At 34.0% G+C, this 27,318-nt stretch overlaps 1 protein-coding gene across 1 annotated transcript in view; it reads left to right on the top strand.

Moving 5' to 3' along the window:
- The window catches only part of TRPM7 (transient receptor potential cation channel subfamily M member 7), a 122,138-nt gene that overhangs the window by 47,328 nt on the left and 47,492 nt on the right, over window positions 1–27,318 (top strand). Inside the window, exons 8-19 of the mRNA XM_082681130.1 lie at window positions 37–211; window positions 1,292–1,415; window positions 4,134–4,206; window positions 6,190–6,290; window positions 13,456–13,590; window positions 16,939–16,992; window positions 19,549–19,689; window positions 19,979–20,113; window positions 20,699–20,979; window positions 22,003–22,231; window positions 23,318–23,473; window positions 23,551–23,694. Of these exons, the coding sequence (XP_082537256.1) occupies window positions 37–211; window positions 1,292–1,415; window positions 4,134–4,206; window positions 6,190–6,290; window positions 13,456–13,590; window positions 16,939–16,992; window positions 19,549–19,689; window positions 19,979–20,113; window positions 20,699–20,979; window positions 22,003–22,231; window positions 23,318–23,473; window positions 23,551–23,694 (1,748 nt within the window). The remainder of the gene's footprint in view (window positions 1–36; window positions 212–1,291; window positions 1,416–4,133; window positions 4,207–6,189; window positions 6,291–13,455; window positions 13,591–16,938; window positions 16,993–19,548; window positions 19,690–19,978; window positions 20,114–20,698; window positions 20,980–22,002; window positions 22,232–23,317; window positions 23,474–23,550; window positions 23,695–27,318) is intronic.

Here is a 27,318-nt window from a genome sequence, read left to right as displayed (position 1 = left end):
GCCTAATATCATAATTAATCTTTTACCTTTTTTAAGGAATTGGTCAAGGTGTTCCTGTGGTGGCACTTATATTTGAGGGTGGGCCAAACGTTATCCTCACAGTTTTAGAATACCTTCAGGAAAGTCCTCCTGTTCCAGTCGTCGTATGTGAAGGAACAGGCAGGGCTGCAGATCTACTAGCATATATTCATAAACAGACAGAAGAAGGAGGGTAAGTGTATGATTACAACGTATTTTTAATAATTTTATGTAAAGAAGCTGTGGTTTTTAGAATATTAGATTCATTTCAGTGTTTTAATAATATGAAAATACCTTCTTAAGTCTTGAGGAAATAGCCTGTCTGATACATTATTGGAATGAATTAAAATATAAGTCTTTGTAGTGGACAGTTTTCAAAGACCTGTTAAATAGACAGAGGCACGTATCTTTTGACGCAACAGTTCCATTTCTGATAATTGTTCCTACAAATGTACTTGCACACATGTGAAATAACATATATAAATTTACTCAATACAGTGTGGTTTGTAACAGTAAAAGATTGGAACAAAATAGAACATTTATATCAAGGGGACTAGATAAATAACTTAAGGTACCTCTGCACAACGGAGTAGTTTGTAGTTACATAAGGTATCTGTATATTAGATTTGGAAAGATTACCAAAATATATATGTAAAAAAAGGAAAATGTACAGTAACATGTAGATTTTGGCACCTTTTATGAAGGAAAAAAGACAAGGAGATAATTGTATGTATTGAAAGAGATCCTCAAACATTATACAAAGTAATAGTGCTTCTTGAAAGCAGTTGAGGTGGAATGGCTGATGGAAGACAGTGGGAAAGACACTTTCACTATGAATTTTCACAGTTTTATATTTTATATTATATTTTTGAGCATGTAAATATATTCCGTATTGAGAAAAAGAAATAAAAGTGCAAATGGGCTGATATTTAACACATTTTGTTAAAATACTGCTTTTTACACCATATTATCTTAAAATTATCTTTATACAATATCTTACATGATAAGATACTGTATAACTGATAACATTAACACATGCCTTATAAAAAAAATTAGAAATAATTCAAAGAGAAAAATCACTCCATTCCATTTTCCACCCTTATGACTTATAGTAGGAGTCTAATGAAGGAGAAAATTTCACTCAGGGTCAAGTATTTAATATTAATACAGTATCTTTAAATGTCTTGCCTGGATCCACTAGGACTTGATATTAGATTCTGCAAATAATGGAATTTGAAATCAGTGGATTGAGTTATGTTTCCTCTTACTTTAGGAATCTTCATGATGCAGCAGAGCCTGATATTATTTCAACCATCAAAAAAACATTTAACTTTGGCCAGAGTGAAGCAGTTCATTTATTTCAAACACTGATGGAATGTATGAAAAGAAAGGAGCTCGTAAGTACATTTCACAGAATAAGCCTTTTTTTTTTTAATATAAATTTATTTTGGCTGCATTGGGTCTCCATTGCTGTGCGCGGGCTTTCTCTAGCTGCAGCGAGCGGAGGCTACTCTTTGTTGTGGTGAGTGGGCTTCTCATGTGGTGGCTTCTCTTGTTGCGGAGCACGGGCTCTAGGCACATGGGCTTCAGTAGCTGTGGCACGTGGGCTCAGTAGTTGTGGCACACGGGCCCTAGAGCACAGGCTCAGTAGTTGTGGCGCACAGGCTTAGTTGCTCTGCAGCATGTGGGATATTCCCGGACCAGGACTTGAACCTGTGTCCCCCTGCATTGGTAGGTGGATTCTTAACCACTGCGCCACCTGGGAGGCCCAGAATAAGCCTTTTTATTTCATTCAAATACATTCTAAATTGGATAAATGCTTTTTTATTTTTTTAATTTTTAATTTTTAATTTTTTTTTTATTTTTTGTGGTACACGGGCCTCCCACTGCCGCGGCCTCCCCCGTTGTGAAGCACAGGCTCCGGATGCGCAGGCTCAGCTGCCATGGCTCACAGGCCCAGCCACTCCGCGGCATGTGGGATCTTCCCAGACTGGGGCACGAACCCACGTCCCCTGCATCGGCAGGCGGACTCTCAGCTGCTGCGCCACCATGGAAGCCCTGGATAAATGCTTTTTAATTAATTAATTAATTTTTGGCTGCTCCCCATGGCTTATGGTATCTTAGTTCCCTAACCAGGGATTGAACCCAGGCCCTCTGCAGTGAAAGCATGGAGTCCTAACCACTGGACCTCCAGAGAATTCCCAATTGGAGAAATACTTTTTTAAAAACTTTGGATTTAAAATTTTAAAATCTTTTCTAACCATGTAAAGATGTCATTTATAATTTTGTTCAAGCTAAGAGATAGCATAGAAGGATTATAGGGTTTTTTAAAATTAATTTATATAATTTATTTATTTACTTTGGCTGGGTTGGGTCTCTGTTGCTGCGCGCGGGCTCTCTCTAGTTGCTGTGAGCGGGGGCTGCTCTTCGTTGTGGTGTGCGGGCTTCTCATTGTGGTGGCTTCTCTTGTTGTGGAGCAGGGGCTCTAGGTGCACGGGCTTCCGTAGTTGCGGCACGTGGGCTCAGTAGTTGTGGCTCATGGGCTCTAGAGCACAGGCTCAATAGTTGTGGCGCATGGGCTTAGTTGCTCTGCAGCATGTGGGATCCTCCCGGACCAGGGATTGAACCCATGTCCCCTGCATTGGCAGGCGGATTCTCAACCACTGTGCCACCAGGGAAGCCCCTAGAATATAGTTTTTATATGGTGTGGAGACATGTATTACACTTCTATTTTTGGAAAAGTTTCATAACTAAGCCTCAGTAGATTATGTTCAGGATCAAGGAAGAACTCTAAAGAGTTATTATTGGCTTCTCTAAAATATATTTGGAGGAAAAAACCCTATTTTCCTCTGAGTGAGTGCTCAAATTAAAGATCAGTGCTGCTTCACTATTGATGCTATGTGTAAAACAGATAACTAATGAGAACCTGCTGTATAGTATAGCACAGGGAGCTCTACTCAGTGCTCTGTGGTGACCTAAATGAGAAGGAAATCCCAAAAGAGAGGGGATATATGTATACGTATAGCTGTTTCACTTTGCTGTACAGTATAAACTAACACAATATTGTAAAGCAATTATACTCCAATAAAAAAAAATAGAGACCAGTGTTGCTTAATTTCAGTCATCTAGACATGGGCTTAAGTTTACAGAGACAAAAAATTTTAACAGTTCTCTAAGTAGGTGGATGATAACATGGTTTGATCTGCTGTTTTCTTTCATGCATTTCATTTTTGTATACTGTGAAATGAAGTTAGTTGAAAAATTCGTATTGGGGTTATAACAATAGACTTTTATTTTATGAAAAGGTTATTAAATGAAAACCTCTCTCTAATGGTATTATGTTTCAAATAATTTTAAATAAATTTCCAGTAAAAGGATTCAACAAAACACTTCTCATTCAAGAACACATATATTTACTTGAACTGAGTAAGTGTCCACTCTGCAGAAGAAACAGCAGGATTTACTCAGATTAGTAATCTATAGCCTTAGCTCATAAATTGCTTATTCTAGTAATGGACATAAAATATATAAAAAATTAATATAATATGAAACCAAACATTTTGAATATACTTGAATTTTATTTTTTTAAAATTTATTATTTATTTTTAGCTGCGTTGGGTCTTCGTTGCTGCGTGTGGGCTTTTTCTAGTTGCAGCGAGTGGGGGCTACTCTTCGTTGCAGTGTGTGGGCTTCTCATTGCAGTGGCTTCTCTTGTTGCGGAACACAGGCTCTAGGCGCGCGGGCTTCATAGTTGTGGCACATGGGCTCAGTAATTGTGGCACACGGGCTCTAGAGCGCAGGCTCAATAGTTGTGGCGCCCAGGCTTAGTTGCTCCGCGGCATGTGGGATATTCCTGGACAAGGAATCAAACTCATGTCCCCTGCATTGGCAGGTGGATTCTTAACCACTGTGCCACCTGGGAAGTCCCTACTTGAATTTTATTTGGTAAATGATACAAATTCTTTAATTTTCTGTGTTTTGATTGTAATGAAATTATTCCTGACTCAAAAAAACTATATCTGCCAAGTAGTTTGCAGTTACTTTGCGATTTATATGCCTTATGTCTTAGCTTATAAAATATAAAGGCATAATATTATGAATTGATCTTTAAATAGATTACTGTTTTCCACATTGGATCAGAGGAACATCAAGATATAGATGTAGCAATACTTACTGCACTGCTTAAAGGTAAGACTTAAAATTTGTTAGGTCTTTCATTTATGGTGTTTTTATATAAGTTAGGATTTTTTAATTTGACTAAATGTTTGAGAACTGAATTTTTCAATAGTTTTTCTTTGAAAATTTTTCAAAGTATTTCTTTGAAATAGCATTTTCTTGCTACATCAAGATATAGATGTAGCAATACTTACTGCACTGCTTAAAGGTAAGACTTAAAATTTGTTAGGTCTTTCATTTATGGTGTTTTTATATAAGTTAGGATTTTTTAATTTGACTAAATGTTTGAGAACTGAATTTTTCAATAGTTTTTCTTTGAAAAAGACACAGTGTTCACTTTCTTTGACAAATTTGCTTTTGTTTTTAATCTTATAACTTTTTAAAAAGTTCATACCAGGATTTATGCCATTAGACCTATTTAATTATCCTGTTAAGAATGTGTCAAACATGTCACATTTTTAATTGGCTGAAAAATAAGTGTTTAAAAGTAATAGAGTATTAGTTAATAGAAATTAAGGATAGCATTCTTAAATGTGCTATTTTCATTAGGGAGGAAAATTTGGAAAGAAAACTAATGGTATCTTCTAGGACTAAGGGGTTAATGCACACGCAGTTGAATTGTTTTCCTCTTATTATCTTTCCAAAGACATCTAACTGATAAGACAAACAATACTGTAGTGAAAAATCTTTTCAAAAATTAGAAATTAAAATGTTGTTCTGTCTGAGTACCTGAAAGTCCAATATGCAGTGAGGTGGCAGAAGCAGAGCAAGAGGGCACTATCTTATCATTCACAAGAATTTCCCAAATATTAGACTACAATGAATTGCCAATAGATCAGACATTTGAAAAATACTATAATAAAATATAACATATTTACATCATCTGAGAATAAGAGATCATAAGTAATAGGAAGCCTAGAAACCATAAAGGGCAAGATCAATAAATGCGATTGCATAAAAATAAAAAATAAAAAGAGAGCACCTAATATTTGCTGTGTACTTTCTGTGTACTAGCTACTCTGCTTTAGTGGTTTATGTTGTTTACCCTTGTGACAGCCCTAAGAGGAAGATTTCCTATTATTTTCCTCATTTTATAGATGAGAAAACTGAGAACAGGAATGTGGAAGGATCACAAAAAGGTGTTGTAAATTAGTAATAAAAAGATGAATACCTCATGGAAAAATGAGTCAAAATTTAAGTAAAAGATTTTAGCAGAATACAAATACTTGGGGGAAATGTGGAAATGATGGAAAGATGTTATAATTTAAAAAAAAACATAAATTAAAAAAAAAAAGCTTTTTATCCTCCTACTGGGTATTTGTATACTCCTGATGGATGGTATAACCTTTCTGTAATATATTTTGGCAGTGTATCCAAAGCTTTAAATTATATACCCTTCTACACAGCAATTTGGCTTCTACGGATTCATCCTGTTAAATATGTGCACAAAGATACACTCACCAGAAAATTCAAAATAACGTGAAATGTCCACTAGTTAGAATATTTGTTGAATAAATTTTAGTTCACCTTTAAAAGGTATTTATATATATATAAGGTACATCTGTATGTACTGTTATTGAAAACTAAATATGATACATAAAGCAGGCTGAGTATTTTGTATAGTATGACCTGCTTTTGCATAAACAATTAAAAGTATATGTATGAACTTATATATGCACAGAAAACACCTGTAAGGATATTTTTCATAATATTAACAGTCAATACTATCGCTGTGATAGAAACAGATCATCTTTCTTTTCTATTCATTCTTGTGCATTCTGAATTGTTTGCGATGGATGAGGCTGTGTCTTTTCTATAGTTGGAAAATAAAAGTCCTCAACCCTGGGGTAACCTTATCTTTCTGAGGCAGGCTACCTCTGAATAGTGACTGACACCAGCTGTGTAATTAAAGGGGGAGGAGGGGAATTAATAAGTGTTCATATTTTATGGAGATAAATTAATTGAACTTGTCGACTGTTTTCTTTATTTGATTAGGCACTAATGCATCTGCATTTGACCAGCTCATCCTTACATTGGCATGGGATAGAGTTGACATTGCCAAAAATCATGTATTTGTTTATGGACAGCAGTGGCTGGTATGTAAATAATCTATATAAACAGTATAATTTAATTAAGCTAAGTTAATATCAAAGTATTTGCTGCAACTGTTACCTAACTTGACATTTACCTGTCAGTCAAAAGTGCAAACTTATTGTAGCCAAACATTTCTGCAACATTCAGATCCATTTAGGATTTAATAAGTTCTATTTGCCTCTTGATAAAAACTGTGTTTTTTATAGGGTATAGATCTTTAAAAATCCTGTAACTGAAAAAAGTTTTAGAAATAGTGCTCTTTGCATCTGTGTTTGTCAGGAATGTTGGCCTGTAATTTTCTTTTCTTCTGGGGTCCTTGTCTGGTTTTGGTATCAGAGTAATGCTGGACTCATAAAATGAGTTTGGAAGAGTTTGAAAAGGATTGGTATTAGTTCTTTGAATGTTTGGTTAAATTCACCAGTGAAGCTGTCTGGTCCTTACTAGTAATCAGACTGTTCAGAATTTCTATTTCATCATGATTTGGTCTTGATAGGTTGTATGTTTCTAGGAATTTATCTGTTTCTTCTAGGCTGTCCAGTTTGTTGGCATGTAATTATTCATATTAACCTCTTAATGATCCTTTGTATTTCTGTGGTATCAGTTGTAACATCTGTTTCATTTTTGATTTTATTTATTTGAGTCCTCTCTTTTTTTTCTTCGAGTCTAGCTAAGGGTTTGTCAATTTTATCTTTTCAGAGAACTAGTTCTAGTTTCATTCTAGTTGTCTTTTCAATCTGTTTCATTTATATCTGTTCTAATTTTCGTTACTTTCTTCCTTCTACTAACTTTGAGTATCGTTTGTTCTTCTTTTTGTGGTTTCTTGAGGTGTAAAGTTAGGTTATTTGAGACTTTTCTTGTTTTTTGAGGTAGGCATTTATCGCTGTGATCTTCCCTGTTGGAACTGCTTTTGCTGCATCCCACAAATTTTGGTATGTTATATTTCCATTTTTGTTTCTCTCTAGGTACTTTTTATTTATTTATTTATTTGGCTGCGTTGGGTCTTTGTTGCTGTGCGTGGGCTTTCCTCTGGTTGCGGCGAGCGGGGTCTACTCTTCGTTGCAGTGTGCGGGCTTCTCATTGCAGTGGCTTCTCTTGTTTCAGAGCACGGGCTCTAGGCACATAGGCTTCAGTAGTTGTGGCACGCAAGCTCTAGAGTGCAGGCTCAGTAGTTGTGGTGCACGGGCTTAGTTGCTCTGTGGCATGTGGGATCTTCCTGGGCCAGGGCTCGAACACGTGTCCCCTGCATTGGCAGGCAGATTCTTAACCACTGCGCCACCAGGGAAGCCCTCTCAAGGTACTTCTTTTTTTTTTTTTTTTTTTTTTTGGCGGTACGTGGGCCTCTCACTGTTGTGGCCTCTCCCGTTTCGGAGCACAGGCTCCGGACGCGCAGGCTCAGCGGCCATGGCTCACGGGCCCAGCCGCTCCGCAGCATGTGGGATCTTCCCAGACCGGGGCATGAACCCGCGTCCCCTGCATTGGCAGGCGGACTCTCAACCACTGCGCCACCAGGGAAGCCCAAGGTACTTCTTAATTTCTCTTTTGATTTCTTCTTTGACCCATTGGTTGTTGAGTAGTATGTTGTTTGATCTTCATGTATTTATGAATTTTCCAGTTTTCTTTGTGTAATTTCTAGTTTCATACCATTGTGGTCAGAAAAGATGCTTGACATGATTTCAGTCTTCTTAAATTTATTAGGACTTGTTTTATGGTCTAACATGGTCTATCTTGCAAAATTTTCCGTGTGCCCTTGAGAAGAATGTGTATTCTCTTGCTTTTGGATGGAACGTTCTGTATATCTGTTAAGTCCATTGGTCTAATGTGTCATTTAAGGCTGATGTTTTCTTACTGATTTTCTGTCTGGATGATCTCTCCACTGATGTAAGTGGGTATTAAAGTCCTCTATTATTTTGTATTGCTGTCTGTTTCTCCCTTTAAGACTGTTAATATTTATTTTATGTATTTATATGATCCTATGATGAGTACATAAATATTTACATATATTGTATCTTCTTGTTGAATTGACCCCTTTATCATTATGTGCCATCCATCTTTGTTTCTTATTACAGTCTTTTTTTTAAAGTTTATTTTGTCTGATACAAGTAAGCTTCCTTTTGGTTTCCATTTGCATGGAATATCCTTTTCCATTTCTTCACTTTCAGTCTATATGTGTGTCTTTACATCTAAAGTGAGTGTCTTATAGGCAGCGTATAGATAGGTCTTGTGTTTTTATCCATTCAGCTACTCTGTGTGTTTGAATTGTTGCACTTAGTCCATTTGCATTTAAAATAATTATTATAAGTATGTACTCACTGATATTTTGTTAATTGTTTTCTGACTGTTTTTGTAGTTCCATTCTGTTCCTTTTTTCTCTCTCTCTTGCTCTCTTCTTTTATGATTTGATGACTTTAGTGATATGCTTATATTTTTTTCTCTTTGTCTTTTGTGTATTTGTCTTTTGTGTATAGGTTTTTGCTTTCTGTTTACTATGAGGGTTACATATAATAACATATCTGTAATGTCTATTTTATGTTGATAACCATTTGTTTGATCCCATTCTAAATCTCAACATTTTTATTTTCCTCTTTTCTGTTTTTCATGTCACAGTTTACATCTTTTTACCTCGAGTATCCCTTAACTAATTATTGTAATCATGGCTATTTTTACTACTTTTGTCTTTCAACCTTTATTCTAACTTCATAAGTGATTAATCTACTATTTTTACTATATATTTACCTTTTCAGTGAGATTTCTTTCATGTGTTTTCTTGTTACTAATTACCACCCTTTCTTTTCAGCTTAAAAGAAGCTCCTTTAACATTTCTTGAAAGGCTGGTTTAGTGGTAATCAACCTCTTTAGCTTTTGCTAGTTTGGAAAAGTCTTTCTCTCTTTCAATTCAGAATAAGAATTTTTGCCAGGTAGAGTATTCTTGGTTGGAAGTTTTTTCTTTCTGTACTTTGAATATATCATGCCACTCCCTTCTGGCCTGCAAAGTTTCTGCTGAAAAATATGCTGATAGTCTTATGGAGGTTCCCTTGTATGTAACAAGTTGTTTTTCTCTTGCTGCTTTTAATATTCTTTCCTTGTCTTTAACTTTTGGCATTTCAATTATGTGTCTTGGTGTGAGTCTCTATAGGTTCATTTGAAACTCTCTGAGCTTCCTGTATCTGGATGTCTGTTTTCTTCCCCAGGTTAGGGAAGTTTCAGCCATTATTTCTTCAAATACAATTTCTGCCCCTTTGTCTCTCTCTTCTTCTGGGAACCCTAAAATGTATCAGTCCATTTGATGTTGTCCCATAAGTCCCTTAAGCTAACTTAACTTTTTTAAAAGTTCTTTTTGCTACTCTGGGTGAATTACACTACCTTGTCTCCAAGTTGACAGATCCTTTCTTCTGCTTCATCTAGTCTCCTCTTGAACCCTGTTAGTGTATTTTTCAGTTCAGTTTTTTATTCTTCAGCTCTGTGACTTCTATTTGGTACTTTCTTAGATTTTCCATCTCTTTGTTGAAGTTCTCACTGTGTTCATTCTTTTCCACAATTTGGTGAGCATCATTATAATAATTACTTTGAACTCTTTATCAGGTAAATTACTTATCTCCATTTCATTGAGGTTTTTCCCTGAGGTTTTATCTTGTTCTTTCATTTGGAACATATTTCTCAGTTTCTCCATTTTACTTGACTGTGTTTTGGTTTCTGTACAGTAGATGAAATAACCACCTCTTCCAGTCTTGAAGAAGTAGCCTTGTGTAGGGGATGAGCCTTGTCAATCAACCTTGACTCAGCTTTTTGTTCTCTCTCAAACCTTTCTGCTTGTTCAAGCAACGTATTGTATTTTTACTAGCTCCCAGTAGTGGAGAATGTGCAGTTACCTATCAGGGTCCCTAAGGGGAGTATTTCAGCATCCAGATTCAGACTGACTGGAATCCATACCCTCAGACAACATCTTTTGAAAATCTTCAGAATATTTAGGAAACTGAATTCAACAATACTTTCAAAGGACCATATACCATAATCAAGTGGGATTATTCCGGGGATCTGCAAATCAGTCAACGTGATATATCACATTAAGAAAAACGATGATAAAAATTGTATAATCAACTCAGTGGATACAGAAAAAACATTTCACATGATTCTATATCCATTTACGATAAAGACTCTCAACAAAGCAGGTATAGAGGGAAGGCACCTCAACATAATAAAGGCATATATGACATAATAAAGGCCTACAGCTAACATCATATTCAATGGTGAAGAGTTGAAAGCTTTTCCTCTAAGAACAGGAACAAGACAAGGATGCCCGCTCTTGCTACTTTTATTCAGCATAGTATTGGAAGCCCTAGCCACAGCAGTTAGGAAGGAAAAAGTAATAAAAGGCATCTAAATTGGAAAGGAAGAAATAAAACTGTCACTCTTTGCTGATGACATGATACTATGTGTAGAAAACCCTAAAGACTTCACCAAAAAACTGTTAGAACTAATAAATGAGTTCAGCAAAGTTGTAGGATACAAAATAAATATGCATGAATTTGTTGTGTTTCTATACACTAATAACAAAATATCTGAAAGAGAAATTAAGAAAACAATCCCACTTGCAATTGCATCAAAAAGAATAAATTACCTAGGAATAAATTCAACCAAGGAGGTGAAAGATCTGTGAACTAAAAACTATAATATGTTGATGAAAGAAATTGAAGAAGATACAGAGAAATGGAAAGATATTTTGTGCTCATTGATTGGGAGAATTAGTATTGCTAAAATGTCTATACTACCCAAAGCAATCTACAGATTCCGTGCAATCTCTATCGAAATTCCAATGGCATTTTTCACAGAAATAAAACAAGCAATTCTAAAATTTGTATGGAACCACAAAAGATCCTGAATAGCCAAAACAATCTTGAGAAAGAAGAACAAAACTGGAGGCATTATGCTTCCTGATGTCAGACTGTGTCACAAAGCTATGGTAATTTAAACAGTATGGTATTGGCATAAAAATAGGTATATAGGTCAGTGGAACAGAATAGAGAGCCCAGAAATAAACTCATGCACATATGGTCAATTAATTTACGACAGAGTAGTCAAGAATATACAATGGGAGAAGGACAGTGTTTTCAATTATTGATGTTGGGCAAATTGGACAGCCACATGCAGAAGACTGAAACTTGACCACTGTCTTATACCACACACAAAAATTAATTCAAAATGGATTAAAGACTTGAACATAAGACCTGAAACCATAAAACTTTTAAAAGAAAACATAGGTGGTAAGATCCTTGACATAGGTTTTGGTGATGATTTTTTTAATTAACCAGACTAATACAGGAATGTTATTGTTGGTAACTTAAAACCCATGGGGAACAGAAGAACACCCCTTACAAGTACAGGATAAGAAAAGAAAGGAGAGAAGACCAACTGAGCAATAGAGTAAATGTTGTTAATGTTAGAATAAGTTAATAACAAATCAGATTTGTATGTGATACGAGAAAGTAGGAGATAATCTTAACTAAAATAGGAATAACATGCCATGATCAATTATAGGCTGTTAATATATGAGAAATTGAATAAGTATTACATTCTTATAAGTTAGTTGTGCCTTGTTTTTAAGTGCAATGCCAAAATATTTTCCTTGTTATGAAATAGAACTGAGTGGTGAAAAAAAAATGACAGAAAACGTATCTGCTGTCTGATCATCATCCATCATGCATAAGGCGTGCATTTAGTCTGTATGCTAAAAAGATTTTGGAGACCCTATCCTTTGCAAAGTAATGGAAATCGGGTAGATTGGGTAAAGAAATGGTAATAGAAACTGCTGTAGAGAAGTTGTATAGTTGTATGGTAAACTTTTGAAGACAATAAAGATTTAAAAACAAGAGGTGAAAAAACTCAATGATTTTTTTAAAATTTATTTAGTTTATTTATTTAGTTTTGGCTGCGTTGGGTGTTTGTTGCTGCACGCGGGCTTTCTCTAGTTGCGGGGAGTGGGGGCTACTCTTCGTTTGCCGTGTGCAGGCTTCTTATTGCGGTGGCTTCTCTTGTTGCAGAGCACGGGCTCTAGGCACGCGGGCTCAGTAGCTGTGGGTCATGGGCTCTAGAGTGCAGGCTCAGTAGTTGTGGCGCACAGGCTTAGTTGCTCCACGGCATGTGGGATCTTCCCAGACCAGGGCTCGAACCCGTGTCCCCTGCATTGGCAGGCGGATTCTTAACCACTGCGCCACCAGGGAAGCCCAAACCCAGTGATTCTGGTATTGATTTTCACAAAGTTTTTTATCCTATGATACCAAAATATTTAAAATTTTACAGAAGCAATGAGGTATTATTAAAATATTAATATATCAGTAATACTAAACATACTAATATTATTACATTAATAAGATGACTTTTATAATGCTTCTCAGTGAAATTTCTGTATTTGTGTCTTTACTGATTTTAGAGTGTTTGATTCAGTGTCTGTTGAAGTCTGTAAAAGTGTCTCTAAAAACTTACAAGGGAGCGCTACAAATGCTGACTGATACGCGTGTTATATTAAACTGCAGTACCGCATGTTGTATTGCTGTTAAGAGATATGATTTTTCTCTGACGGTGAATGGTTTCTGTTAAAGTTCTAAAGAAAACTAAGTACAATCTTTTCTGACTTACATAGTAGTTGTATTTTTGGAAAGTTTGTGACAGAATACTTTGTGTTTATATGTAAAGCAGAATTACTGGATTTTCATTTGTGAGAATCTAACAGGATAATAGAAAGTTGTATGAGATACAAGGCAATTCCTTTTTGAGTGACATTGTCTGGCATATTGCATGATTTCTGGTATCTTTTGACCGTGTCCATTAAATGTAGTAGTGGCCCCCAATTATTGAAATGATCCCTCTGAAAAACCTTTCTTAAACACTGAGAACCATTGCTCTAAGGTATTTTTCCCAAAATTTACTTGATGGTGGATTCTTTCTTGTTTTCACCCCCACGTAACCCTTGCTGTCCTACAGAATGTTTTTTAGGGAATGCTACCCTAGTGAGGTCTTTTTATCTATTCCCTATATACCTTAAGTCCTAGCCTTTTATTACTTTGCATCTTTTTTATTTTGTTTTAAAACTGTTTAGGAACAAATATGTATAAATCCTAAGGACTTGCATGTAGAACTGTTTGTATAATTTTATTAATTTTGATACTGTTTTAGGTTGGATCCTTGGAACAAGCTATGCTTGATGCTCTTGTAATGGATAGAGTTGCATTTGTAAAACTTCTTATTGAAAATGGAGTAAGCATGCATAAATTCCTTACCATTCCTAGACTGGAAGAACTTTACAACACTGTAAGTGTATGTTAAAATTCTTTGTGGACTAAGCTTTATCATCTTTGGAAAGTGTCATTTTACCTGAGTATATTCATTCCTATTGGTAAAACCTTTAATATTTTGCTGGATTACATGGAAAAATTACAGCCAGTCTTAGTATAGATTGTTTATATGACAGTCTGAAACCCTTTCCCTGTTTCTGGAGACCTTCTCTGTCACCATAGCCACATAGGAAAGAGATGTTGTTAGTGTTAACCCTTTTCTTCACCTCAACCCTTTTTAAAACTATAAGATCAAGTTCTTAATTATAGAGTCATTATATTTCTTCTTTTTCTTGGTGGTCATTTGTTACACCAAATTTCTTTTGATTCCTTTGACCAATGGAGAAATTACACATTGCTTTTTCTTTTCTCCTTTTTGTTGTTTACATTCATGATTTTGACCTTGTGGTGTCGTACTTTCAGCTTACGTACTGTTTTTCAATTTTTCTTTTAAAGAGCTCCTGAAAACTAATTATTCCTTTTACAAAGCCTTTCTCATTTTGTTTCAAATTTCATATCACTAACATTGGAGAGGGTAAATACTACTCTTCTTAATGGTTTTTCATTACTAATAGAAGTATACCTTGAGGAGTACTAGGACCAAATCCTAGCTTTCTAAATTTGACTTCTCTGCAAAGCTGTTTACTTTTATTTATCAGTTTCTACCTATTTATCTCTTTCTTTTCATTCCTAATGTCTTTGTACTACTCAATCATTTCCAGCCTATACTACTTCAGTAATCTCATTTCCTTGTCTATTTTCAAATCTTTAACCTAAATATTCTTATAGTGACATATTTTATCATATCTTTCCCCAGTTTAAAAACTTTTGATGGCTCCCCAGTATGTATAGAATAATACTCAAACCCTTCGCTTGATTTTCAGAGCTCTTCAGCTTTTGAAATTGTGCCTCAGCTATCTCTCTCACTTGGCCTTTTAATTCCTATCTCCCACCTCCGCATAGTGGATATTTCAACTATGTCATCTACGTACTATTTCCCCAAAATATAAACTTTTTAAAAAAGCATTAATTGTTTACACAGTGCTGGTATGTGTTTTTCTTCCAGCTACTACTACCCACTTACTGGATTTTATTCTTTGTTTGGAACCTAGTTAAAATGCCGAGGCAGTACTACATTGAAGCCCAGTGGTGCAGTTTGTTAAGTACAGTTATGTCTTCTACTGTGGATTGTAAATTTCCTTTGAGTAGGGATTTGTTGGCGTTCTACTGTCTCTAGCAAATAGATGTAAAAATTATTCATTGTGCCGAAGTAAGGTTTATCCCTGAAATGTAAAGCAAATATAAAACACTAAAAATAAAAATTGATCCCATTAGCAAGGAAAGTAATTTTTTTAACTGTATAACTCAAAGTTATTAAGATAATAGTTAACATTCAGCATCAATTATTGATAAAATTTTTTAAATTTAAGGGATTATATATAACATGGTAAAGCAGTGGTTCTCAAACTTTTTGTTATCAAGATCCTATTACATAAAATTATTGAGGACATCAAAGAGCTGTTCTAGAGAGGTTTTGCTTATGTGTGTTGATATGTACCATATTGGAATGTAACACCAAGAAATTTTAAAAATATTTATTAATTTGTACTTCAATACAAATAATAAATCCATTACATGTTAATGTATATAACATTTCCCAAGAAAACAAAAAAGAATTAATGAGGAGAGTAGAATACTTTTATGGCTTACAAATCTCTTTAATGTCTGGTTTCATAGAAGGCAGCTGGATTCTCATGTTTGCTTTTGAATTTAATATCACACATCATGAAGCCTCTGGAAAACTCCACTGAACACTGAGAGAATGAGAATGAATAAATGCAAATAACATTTTAACATGATTCTGAAAACACTTTTGATCTTGTGGGCCTCCTAAAAGGGTCTTGGGGGCCTTCAGGAGTCCCCAGATTGTACTTTTGAGAACTGCTGTGTTAAAGTATACTTATTTTTTACTAAGAAGTTATATTTAATGAATAAACATTAATGAATTAAGATAAAATAGAATTACAAAAATTGCATTTCTCTCTGATTATATATTATTAGAGAAACTACAATGACGCTTCCTAATACTTAAAAACTATGAAATAATTCACATTCACTTAGAAGACACATTTATTTTTAAAAAATTAACTTACAGGCCTTTATTTTTTATAATCCTTTGCATTTCAGAAATGTTTGAGCTGTAAATATTTTGTAAGGCTAAGTGCACTAAAATATTACCAATTTTTTGTAAATATTTCTACTAAGTTTCTTTATGTTAAAAATAAATGACATTTTAAATAAAAAAAATTAACTTACAGGGGAGAATGAGCTGAGGGAACTCAGCTCTTAAGTCTATAGACTAAATACTGTAAAAAGAATGCAGTATCAGTTATAGCCATCTTTAGATATTATATAGAATTTGAAAGCCAGTAAAATCAAAGAAAATAATATTGTTTTCAAAGGAATAATAAGTTTACCCACTTAGATTTGAAAATGTATTACCAAGTATATGTAATCAAAATGGAGAAGTACATTGAATTGATTACTACAATGACCTCATAAAAATTAACAGTAACACAGTGGTGGGAGAAAAATCTCATTTGGTATTTCTTTTAAACAATAGATTTAAAGTATTGACAATAATTCTCTTGATTTGTGCTACATAGAATCAATTGCAGTAAATTTCATATAGGTCAGAGCACTGTCCAAAAAGTTTAGAAGAGTATCTTTTTGGCCCATTTATCTCAGTTTTGATGGGGGAACATATACTCCTGGGTATTTTTTCAAAATACAGGATACCATCAAAATAAGATTAATGTAAAAATGAAACTTGTCATTAGTCTACTGTAATATTATATTTAAATAGAATTAAGATAATAGGGAAAAGATGGCCTATATAAATGTTAAAAGTTTGTTACCCAAAATATTTAATGTATTGCTACAGCTTGATGATTAGTGGCAGAAACAGAGGTACAGACATTTTAACAAGAGGAAAGAGAATGTATGCCTCCATTATCAATGAAATATAAATTAAACATATAATTGTGAAGCTTGCAATGTTTGCATGACTTTTAGAAAAGAAAAGCTTTTGTGTTTTGCATAAGTAAAAATGTAAGAGCATAAGAAATTATATATCTTGTTAAAGGTAAATATGACAACATGAAATAGTTACATCTTTTTCTTTGTTCCATTTTATGAACAGAACTTGTATAACTCAAAAACAATATAATTTGTGTAAGAACAAAAGTCCTGTAACAAAAAGGAAGTTGTTTAAGTTATTTTAGAAGAAAAATAATAGTTTGCTCTAATTATTTTCTCCTTAAAGAAACAAGGCCCAACTAATCCAATGCTATTTCATCTTGTTCGAGATGTCAAACAGGTAAAAGATTATTTTTGTTTTCGAAAAATGTTATTTTAAAAAAGTCATTTATACTTCATCTGTTTCTAGAAAGCATTTCAGTGCATCTTAAAATTAGCAATAAAGTGACTTTTTTTAGATCGAGATTAAAATAAGGGATAAATTTGTAGTAATACAGGAGTAAAGAGCATAATGTATCAGAAATCAAGAGAAAGGAAAGTTTATGAAATTAAAATCTGAGCTTCTAGTCATCCAGGATACAGTATGATGAATTTCTTAATGCTCATTTGTTCATAAAGGAAGGTCTTCTTTGTCTGTGTTAAGAAGAAATTTGTTCCCTGGGCATGTAAAGGACATTGAGAGAAACACAGATTGGTGATCTTCAATGGCAGATTTTGCCAATAAAAAGGCTGTAAATGTTCTGTCTTTCTTTCTGTGTATGTCTTTCTCCCGCCCCCCGCCACCATCTCTGTCTCTCTCCCTCTTCCCCCTTCTTTTATATTCAGTATTGGTAGTGATTTCATATATAAGGCTCTCATATGGTCTGAAGCCATTCTGTGGTGACTAAATTTGATACACTGATATTCCTCTTCTTTTCTACTGAATTCTCTGTGAATTAATAGTTTTAAACGCTTATTTAAAAATTATAACAATTTAAACTATTGATATCCAATAGTTTTATTTCCCTTGATGAAAAAGTACTCATATTTAGTTAACTGAATTATTTTTAAAGTTTCTGAACTGAAATGCTTTCCTTCTAGAATTCTTCATTCAAATGTTTTACTTGCCATTAAGTGTGGGTATACTATTAAAAAATGGAAAACTTGATAGAAATGTCATTTTCTGTGTTTTGTAATATGTTTAATACTAAACTAACATTTCATAGAAAGAACTTAGACTTTGTCATACTTAAAATTTTTTTAATTTTTTTCCATGTGCTTTTCTTTGTAGCTTTATTGAAATGTATTTCACATACCATAACATTCATCCATGTGAAGTGTATATATAGTTCAGTGACTTTCTATATTTAGGGTAGTGCCACCGTCACCACAATTTTAGAGTATTTACAGTACCCCCCAAAGTAACTTCATACCCATTAGCAGTCTCTCCCCATTCCTGCTACTTGTCTACTCCTTGCCTCTGAGCCCGCCCTAAGCAACTGTTAATTCTTTTCTATCTCTGTGGATTTTCCTATTCTGGACAGTTCACATTAATTTTTGTTTGTTTTGTTTAAGTAACTAAAGCTTTCTTTTTTTTTTTTTTCTTCCCAGAAAGCTTGAATAATGAGGGAGACCTTCAGTCCAGGGATTTCTTAAACACATTTGCATTATGATTTACTTATGTGGTTTAGCAGAACTATAGTTATTAATTCTGGGAACCTCACATAGGAGATTTGTTATATGTTAACTTCTTTTACATTGATGGCTATAATAATAAGCCCAGTTTTTCGACTTGCGTAAGTGAAAAATCCTGAAGTAAAAGCAGTAATTGAATATTTTCTAATTCCAATTAATGAGTTTTCTAAGAGTTATTTGTATAGCTTGAGAAATTGCTTATCTTTTTTTTAGATAACTCACATTATTTTCCTTAAATTAAGTATTTCCCATACAAGTGAATTCATAACATAAGGGTATTTGTCAGATTTAAAAAAAAATAAAACTAAAATATCTATCATACCTGACATCCTTAATCATAGAGCATATTTTGAGATTGCTTAAGATGAAATAAAAACAAAAATCTTGTATTTAAGGTGAAAATATGTTTTTTGATTAGTTTTTAAATTAGCGATCTAAAGAATATAGGTATCTAGAAATTAGAAACTTCACAGATGCAGCCAAAATATAAAAAGTATAAGCATTTTAAAAAGTACTAAGTTCATGAAGTTATAATTAGGGAAATGAAAAGAATGGTGATGGATGGTGTAAGAGGGCAGAATTGGTTAACATATATAACTCATCTGATGATTAAACCCTTTAACCAATAATTCATTCTGAAACTGTCTTTCCAAACTCACAAATGGATTATGTTCCAAAAGTTCATTTGTAAATTGATACCCTGGGAAAATGAATTTTTATCTCTGAACAATGTTATAGGCGGCAGTTGAATTCTAGTCAAGGCTATAAAAACGTGTAATCTACAATATGGCCAATATAATTTTGGTTAAAAATATTTATAAGTATTAATGGGCCCCTCAGGAAACATTTATAGCATTATTTATGCAGGAAAATGCAACTTATGTGCCACGGCGAAACAGCATACTTGGCACTTAGAGGTTTCTTTGCCTGTGTGTGTGAAGTATTAGTACAGTGGAGAGATCGAATTATCTTCCTGTTGTAAGCCATACTCCTGTCCTGAGCCACACCGTTGGGACTTCAAAACTTCAGAATCTCTCTTCTTACAAAAGGAAACAGAAACAAATCACTCCCTTCTTCTGTAAAGTTAGCTGCTGGCAACTCCAGCTTCCTGTAACAAGTAAACATTTGTTATTTTGGAGAGTAGTAGGCACATTTCTAGGCATGGCATGGAAATATTGAGAAATACTATTTTGTCTTTTTAAAACTAATGCTTTGTTTTCAGGGGAATCTTCCTCCAGGATATAAGATCACTCTAATTGATATAGGACTTGTTATTGAATATCTTATGGGAGGAACCTATAGATGCACCTACACTCGGAAACGTTTTCGATTAATATATAATAGTCTTGGTGGAAATAATCGGGTATGTAATTAATATTTGGGGGGAAGTCTATAGATGTGCTTTAAAATGAACTTACACACTTTAAAAGTTAAAAATTACTTAGAATGGTAAAAGTGGGATTGCCTTAAAAATACGAGATTTTAAACTAAGAGTACTTAGAAATATTTTGTAATTGAAATCCTGAAGAAACTATATATTTTTTTTGGTGTGCGTACACATATTTATATATACATACATGAGTAAAAACTGATTTTTTTATAGCATAACAGCATATTTAAATCTATAAAATCTAATAAGCTTTTGTTTTCAGAGGTCTGGCAGAAATACCTCCAGCAGCACTCCTCAATTGCGAAAGAGTCAGGAATCTTTTGGCAATAGAGCAGATAAAAAGGAAAAAATGAGGCATAATCATTTCATTAAAACAGCACAGCCCTACCGACCAAAGGTATATTTGTTTAAATATTACCCTTTCTGGCTTTCACATTTTGTTCTTTCTAAATTACTTAGTATTATGAAGCAAAAAACTACTTGTTTTAGTAAGAATTATCTTTTGTTTTTAGATATGGTATTATATCCTTGATTCTTCATTTTCCTATATGCCAAAAGATATTCATTGTTAATGATTCTGTTATTTTTTAGTATTTAACTATGATAATGACCAGAATTTTTAGATGCTTTGATTATTGCTTAACTGCCTCCTTTTATTCCATATTTACTTGATTAACAACATGCAAGACAGAGGTGTTATCCAAACTTTCCTTTCATTAATACTGTGTTTTATTGGATATTAGTTGAAATATTTAGGCCCTTTCTTTAATCCTGGAAAACTTCGTTGCAAAGACATTTTTTTGGAAATGACATTTCTATAAAATGAATAGCTATAATAAAAATCAAGTGTGTAAAATTTATGCTATTTTGATTTGTGCAGCTGTATGAAATTGAATAATAAAGGGTATTTTATTAAAATTCTCACATGAATGTCTTATGGCCTTATTTTGATGAGCCTTATAACATTTATTTTCTCTTAAAGATTGATACAGCTGTGGAAGAAGGAAAGAAGAAAAGAACCAAAGATGAAATTGTAGATATTGATGATCCAGAAACCAAGCGCTTTCCTTATCCACTTAATGAACTGCTAATTTGGGCTTGCCTTATGAAGAGGCAGGTCATGGCCCGTTTTTTGTGGCAGCATGGTGAAGAATCAATGGCTAAAGCATTAGTTGCCTGTAAGATCTATCGTTCAATGGCATATGAAGCAAAGCAGAGTGACCTCGTAGATGATACTTCAGAGGAATTGAAACAATATTCCAAGTAAGTTACATTTTATCATTTGAAACATTTTAAAATACAAAATAGAGGGGGTTTAAGTGGAGATTATAGTGCCATGCACTAATTAGGTTACATATTATAATTTTACTGGAAAAATTAAGAGAAACCCACTTTCTAAATGTTTAAGTTTTTTTTAAAAAACTCAAAAAGAAACTTTGCTGCCTAGGCATGTATATTGTTTGCAGTTCAAGAGTTAAATATCTCAACAAGAAAGAAGAAATGCCAGAAATCAGTTTAATAATTAGTTGTACATAATAGCAATTAGATTAGGAAAAGTTCCATTTGAAGTGGTGGGGAAAGGAAGAAAGTGAGGTTTGAGCTGTAGTCTAAGGAAATAAATTTAATTCAGCTGGAAGGGCATTTCAGCTGGTGGGACTACATACGTAGAAGAATAAAATAGTTCACAAGTTTTACAGTCTACTTAGGGGAGTAATAGAATATTAAGCTAGAAAGGTAGTTTGTAGGAAGCTTTATAATAGAGAATAGGACCACCTTCCCCAAAAATGGGCTGTCTTTGGAAGAGAGTAAGAGTTGTTACTGGAAATAACTCAAATAGAGATCCTGTGATCATGTTACCAGGGATTTAAGATTAAGATGTTCTTCATATTAAGTTAGTCCCTATTCACATTATTCTTCCTCTCTACTGGGTACCAACCCTCTTCTGTGTTTGAAATATTATATAGAGACTTTCTGAACAGAGCATCTGAATATTGTCAGTTTTGGTTTCCTGTGAGTCTATAGGTTTATTTCTAGGACCAGGGGAAAGTGCTCCGGAGTCACATTTTCAGTCTTGTTCCTAATGTGGCATATTTTAATATTTTGTGATTTTCACATAGTAGTGGATATCTGAAAACGTAGGGCTACTATGATTCTGATGCCTCACATTTCCCTAAGTGTGTGTGTGAAAATACTAAAAACTGGAACATGTTATGAATGACTTAAGGATAATGGTTTAAAACTGCAATTTGGTAATCTGAATATGTTTTGGCTTTTATCTTTTGATAGTGATTTTGGTCAACTGGCAGTTGAATTATTAGAACAATCCTTCAGACAAGATGAAACCATGGCTATGAAATTGCTCACTTACGAACTGAAAAATTGGAGTAATTCCACCTGTCTTAAGTTAGCAGTTTCTTCAAGACTTAGACCTTTTGTAGCCCACACCTGTACACAAATGTTGTTATCTGATATGTGGATGGGAAGGCTGAATATGAGGAAAAATTCCTGGTACAAGGTATACCTTAGAAATAATTTAATATAAAGTGTGTGATTAGATAAAAAAGAACAGAGGAATTAGCTCAGCTGTATAGTAAAACGCCTTGATTTGTGAGGGTGGTAGGGGTTGCGGTGTTGGCATTTTATCCCTCTTAGTCTTCACTCTGAATCCTTTTCAGGTGTGGTGTATAGTGATTGTTTCCCCAGTCTGAGCCAGGAGCATGAGAGCAACAAATGGGAGTATTGGCATTTATAGCAGCCATGAAAAAAAAGTTGTTGCTTTATGAAAAGATGATTCCCAAATTCTAAAATTCAGGACCTATCTACTAACTTAATAATCTGTTACTTTTAATTTGCTTGAAGTATATTGGATCTGCTCGGTTTTTATGGTTAAAAATTGGGGTAAAATGTTGTCTGGTACTTTCAGTTTCATTAGTGAGAGATTTTACTTTAAACTTTCCTTTTTGTTATTTTATGTCTGAAAAAAGGTATAGAAATATAGAAGGCAGAAATCAGGCAAGTAGTTTAATCACTGATCATTGTAAGTGGATAATAAATACTGATCATATACTAAAAATAATGGTGAAGGATTAACCCTGATATACAATTATAATAGAAACCCTGACACACAATTATAATTTCTTTGTGCTTGAGGATTTTGCAGGTAATACATAAAATTTTGGAAATAAACCTTTTTGTTTATAGAGGCACAAGCTGAGTAATCACGTTGTGACATGGAACACTTGCAGAGAGATTTAGGATAAAATTAAGCACATATTAACTTCATAAGGCTTACATTTTATTTAGACAAAAATGAATTTTCTGAACAAATTGTAACCTGATTTTTTAACAGGACAAGTGTATAATAATTATTAAATCTTTTCTATACCCTTATATCATAATACTCAAATGTTTTGTTACTCTTTAAAACAGTTCAACCTGGCCTCTTTATATATAAGTAAAATGAAGTTTTTTTTCCCTGCACCACCAGGGGAAAAATGGCTAACTAATAATCAGGAGATTGTATACCTTTTTATTGCCTTTATTATATTCTTGAAGGCCATTAATTTTAAAATGTAAACTTTTGTGTTTCTAAAATTTTTAGGTCATACTAAGCATTTTAGTTCCACCTGCCATATTAATGTTAGAATATAAAACTAAGGCTGAAATGTCTCATATTCCACAATCTCAAGATGCTCATCAAATGACAATGGAAGATAGTGAGAACAACTTTCAAAACATAACAGAAGAGATTCCCATGGTAAGGAAGAGAAAAAATTTAAAGTAAATATAAATTTGTTGTGAATAAATGTACAATAAATGTTCTTTTTATTTTAGGAAGTATTTAAAGAAGTAAGAATATTGGACAGGAATGAAGGGAAGAATGAATTGGAGATACAAATAAAATCAAAAAAGCTTCCAATCACACGGAAGTTTTATGCCTTTTATCATGCACCAATTGTAAAATTCTGGTTTAACACGGTATGATTTTTTTTATTGAAGTATAATTGATACTATATGTTACAGTGTATAATATAGTGATTCACAATTTTAAAGGTTATACTCCATTTATAAAATTATAAAATATTGGCTATAGTCCCCATGTTGTACAATATATCCTTGTAGCTTATTTTATACCTAATAGCTTGTACTTCTTAATCCCCTACCTTTATATTGCCCCTCCCCCCTTCCCTCTCCCCACTGGTAACTACTAGTTTGTTCTCTGTATCTGTGAGTCTGCTTCTTTTTTGTTATATTCACTAGTTTGTTGTATTTTTAAGATTCCACGTATAAGTGATATCATACAATACTTGTCTTTCTCTGTCTGACTTCACTTAAGATAATACCCTCCAAGTCCATCCATGTTGCTGCAAATGGCAAAACTTCATTCTTTTTTATGGCTTAGTAATATTCCATTGTATATATTTACCACATCTTTGTCCATTCATCTGTTGATGGACACTTAGGTTGCTTCCATATCTTAGCAATTGTAAATAATGCTGCTATGAACATTGGGGTGCATGTATCTTTTTGAATTAGTAACATGGTATATTTTAAAATTGAGCAAAAATTGTTTTTACCACATTAAAAACCATTCAGTTTTATTAGTTAACGTATTAAGTTCCTACATGGTCTAAATAAACCTTTAACAATCCATCTATGATTCTCTATCAAAATACAGATTACAGTAATTCAGAAGAATTCTTGTTCTTTGGATAGAATGATCTGAGAATTGTGATTTTTTTGATTTACACAAAGAAGCCTAGTTATTTAGTAAACATGGATGTACAGTAATTTTATAACTTCTTATGGAAGGGTTACCTGTATTTTTCTTAGTTATTGATGAAGATGTATTTGTTTCAAATATGCCAACTTATATTCATGACTTTCTGTTGATTTAATGAATGTTTATCAAGATTTTAATGAATTAACATCCTTTTATCCTAAAAGCAAATGGTCACAACTATTTAAAATTTACAGTGATCCTCTGTCTTTAATACAAAGAATGATTCCCTGAACACTTAACTAATGGTGATCTATAGGAATGATTTAAATCAATAACAGATGTCATCTCCATTTAGATTTTCATTGTACATTTTACATTACAGGCTCTTTAAACATCCATGGAGTAGTAAAAATAAATGATTCCTACCTAATATTATTTTCAAATAATCTCAAATAATGCCAGTATAAAAAAGATGCTGATAATAATTACACCTGCCCAAACATCATTCCCTGTGATCCTGTGATCAATACCACAAACAAATTTTATAAGTGTTTTAACTTTAGATTATTTTCTGTAATATTCTCAATTAGAGTAATGCCAGAAAAGTTACTGACTTTAATGTTTTCTACTATGTATTCTGATATTTGTTTAGATTTGATTTTTGATTAAGTACTTTCACATTTTTTTCATCATTCAAGTTTCTTTCCACTGTGAACTCTTCAGGTGTTTTCTGAAGTATACATTTAGGACTGATGTCTTTCATCACTTATTACATTTGTAGGGTTTCTCTCCACTATGGATTCTCTGATGTTGAGCGAGGTAACAGGTCTGGTTGAAGGCTTTGTCACATTCTCTACATTTGTATGTTTTTTGCTATTATGGTTTTTTTCTACTTTTTCTACTGTTATTTTCTGATGTTTTTGAGAGCCAGTTAAAGGCTTTGCCACATTGGCTACATTTGTAAGGTTTCTTTCCAGTATGAGATCTCTGCTGAATAAGATATGAATGCTGATTAAAGGTACTGCCACATTCTGTACTTTTGTAAGTCTTCTCTGCAGTGTGAATTATCTGATGCTGCTTAAGATTTGAGCCCTGGGTAAAGGCTTTGCCACATTCTTTACATTTGTATAGTTTCTCCCCAGTATGAATTCTCTGATGTTGAGTACATTTTGAGCACCATTTGAAGGCTTTTCCACAGTCTTTACATTTATAAAGTTTCCCTCCAGTATGAATTTTCCTTTGTCTACTTAGATTTAATGATTGATTAAAGACTTTCCTACATTTATTACACTTGTAATATTCCTCTCTAGTATGAATACTCTGATGTTGAGTAAGTTGATGTTGAAGACTGATTAAAACCTTTATCACATTCACTACATTTGTAAGTCTTCTCTCCAATATGAATCCTCTTATATGTAGTAATATTTGAGCTTTGATAAAAGACATTCCTGTATTTATTACTTTTAGAATGGTTTTCTGAAAATTCAGTGCCCTGATGTTTCATAAGACTTGAGTCTTGGTCAAAGTTATTGTCTGATTCAATGCAGGGATAGCTTGTTGTTCCATTATAAATGCTGTTGTAGTTATTGAAAAATAGAGCTCTTGGTTAAGACCATACACAGTTTATTGCAGTTTAAATTTCCAAGTCGACAACTTTCATGTTTTCCCAGCAGCATTTTTTGGAATAAATCTTCCGTGCCTACTTTGTGGTCATCAAAATCTGGGTGTCGTAAGAAGACATAGTTGGGTATGTGGCTACTGTCTCCATTTCCTTTACATCCTAGAGATCCTTTTTTTGCTCCAAAAAGGTGACCAGATCCCTATAGCTCTCTAACATCTGTCCCTGTACAATTCCCATTGATCAAAGTCCAGTCATTCCCATTCCTCTTGAGAGAAATCTATGGCCACATCTTGGAATGTCAGCAGTGCCTGAGAAGCTGCCATTTCCTCCTGTTCTTCCTCCTGCTCTGGGTTGTTTTTTCATCAATATTATGTTGAAGAAACACATCAGCATCTTGAGAATATATCTTCAAAGGTGTCAGCACATCTCCCTCACCAGCTCCTACCCACAAGCCGAACTTTCATAGTTGACTTTGAAATGCTGAAAAGGCCAATTTCTCTCATCCTTTGTCTCAGGAATAACCAGCTCCTGGCCTTTAAAAATGCTTTGCTGAAACCCTTTCAGGAGTTTGGGTTTTTGGGGGCATGAGCCACCAGTCTTCTTGCATTGCCCTGCAGTAAACCTTTCTCTGCTCCAAACTCCAACATTTAGGTATTATTTGGCTGGGGCTGTGGCCGCAGTGGGCGCCCGCCCCCCACCCCCGGCTTGGGGCACCCCCTCCAGGAACCCTCTAGGGGTGGGGCCATGCATTCTGCACTCTCCCCCAAGTGACTGAGGGCGGAGCGGCCCCACCCTCACTGCCCCCCACCCCCCGCCCGGAATGGAGCTGGAGCCCAGGTCCCCGCAGAGCCAGCAAAATGTTTTTAAAAGATAGGCTTTAAGGGTACCTTTGGTTTAGAGTCCATACTAATCTTGATATAACTTAGATCACTGGAAATCCATTTTCCGCTTAAAAGAATAGTACGTTCTCTGATACACAATTATAATTTCTTCGTGCTTTTGGATTTTGCAGATAATGTTAAAATTTTGGAAATAAACCTTTCTGCAGTGTTAGTTGATGGTGAAAAGTAATCTAGATTATTCATATAGTTTTATTTTTCAGTGGTATGATAGCTTATTTCTTTAATCATAGTACATGTTTGGTTATCTGTCACATAATTGGTTTTTCCCTTGCCAGTGGAAGAACAAATTTTACTACCAGGTTAAAGAGCATACATGTCCATAGAGGAATGGACTCCATCTGAGAAACACATGAGAT

This window comes from Grampus griseus (assembly GCF_964374135.1).
Source record: "Grampus griseus genome assembly, chromosome: 2".
Lineage (NCBI taxonomy): Eukaryota > Metazoa > Chordata > Mammalia > Artiodactyla > Delphinidae > Grampus > Grampus griseus.
This window is presented reverse-complemented; position numbering and strand designations above follow the sequence as displayed.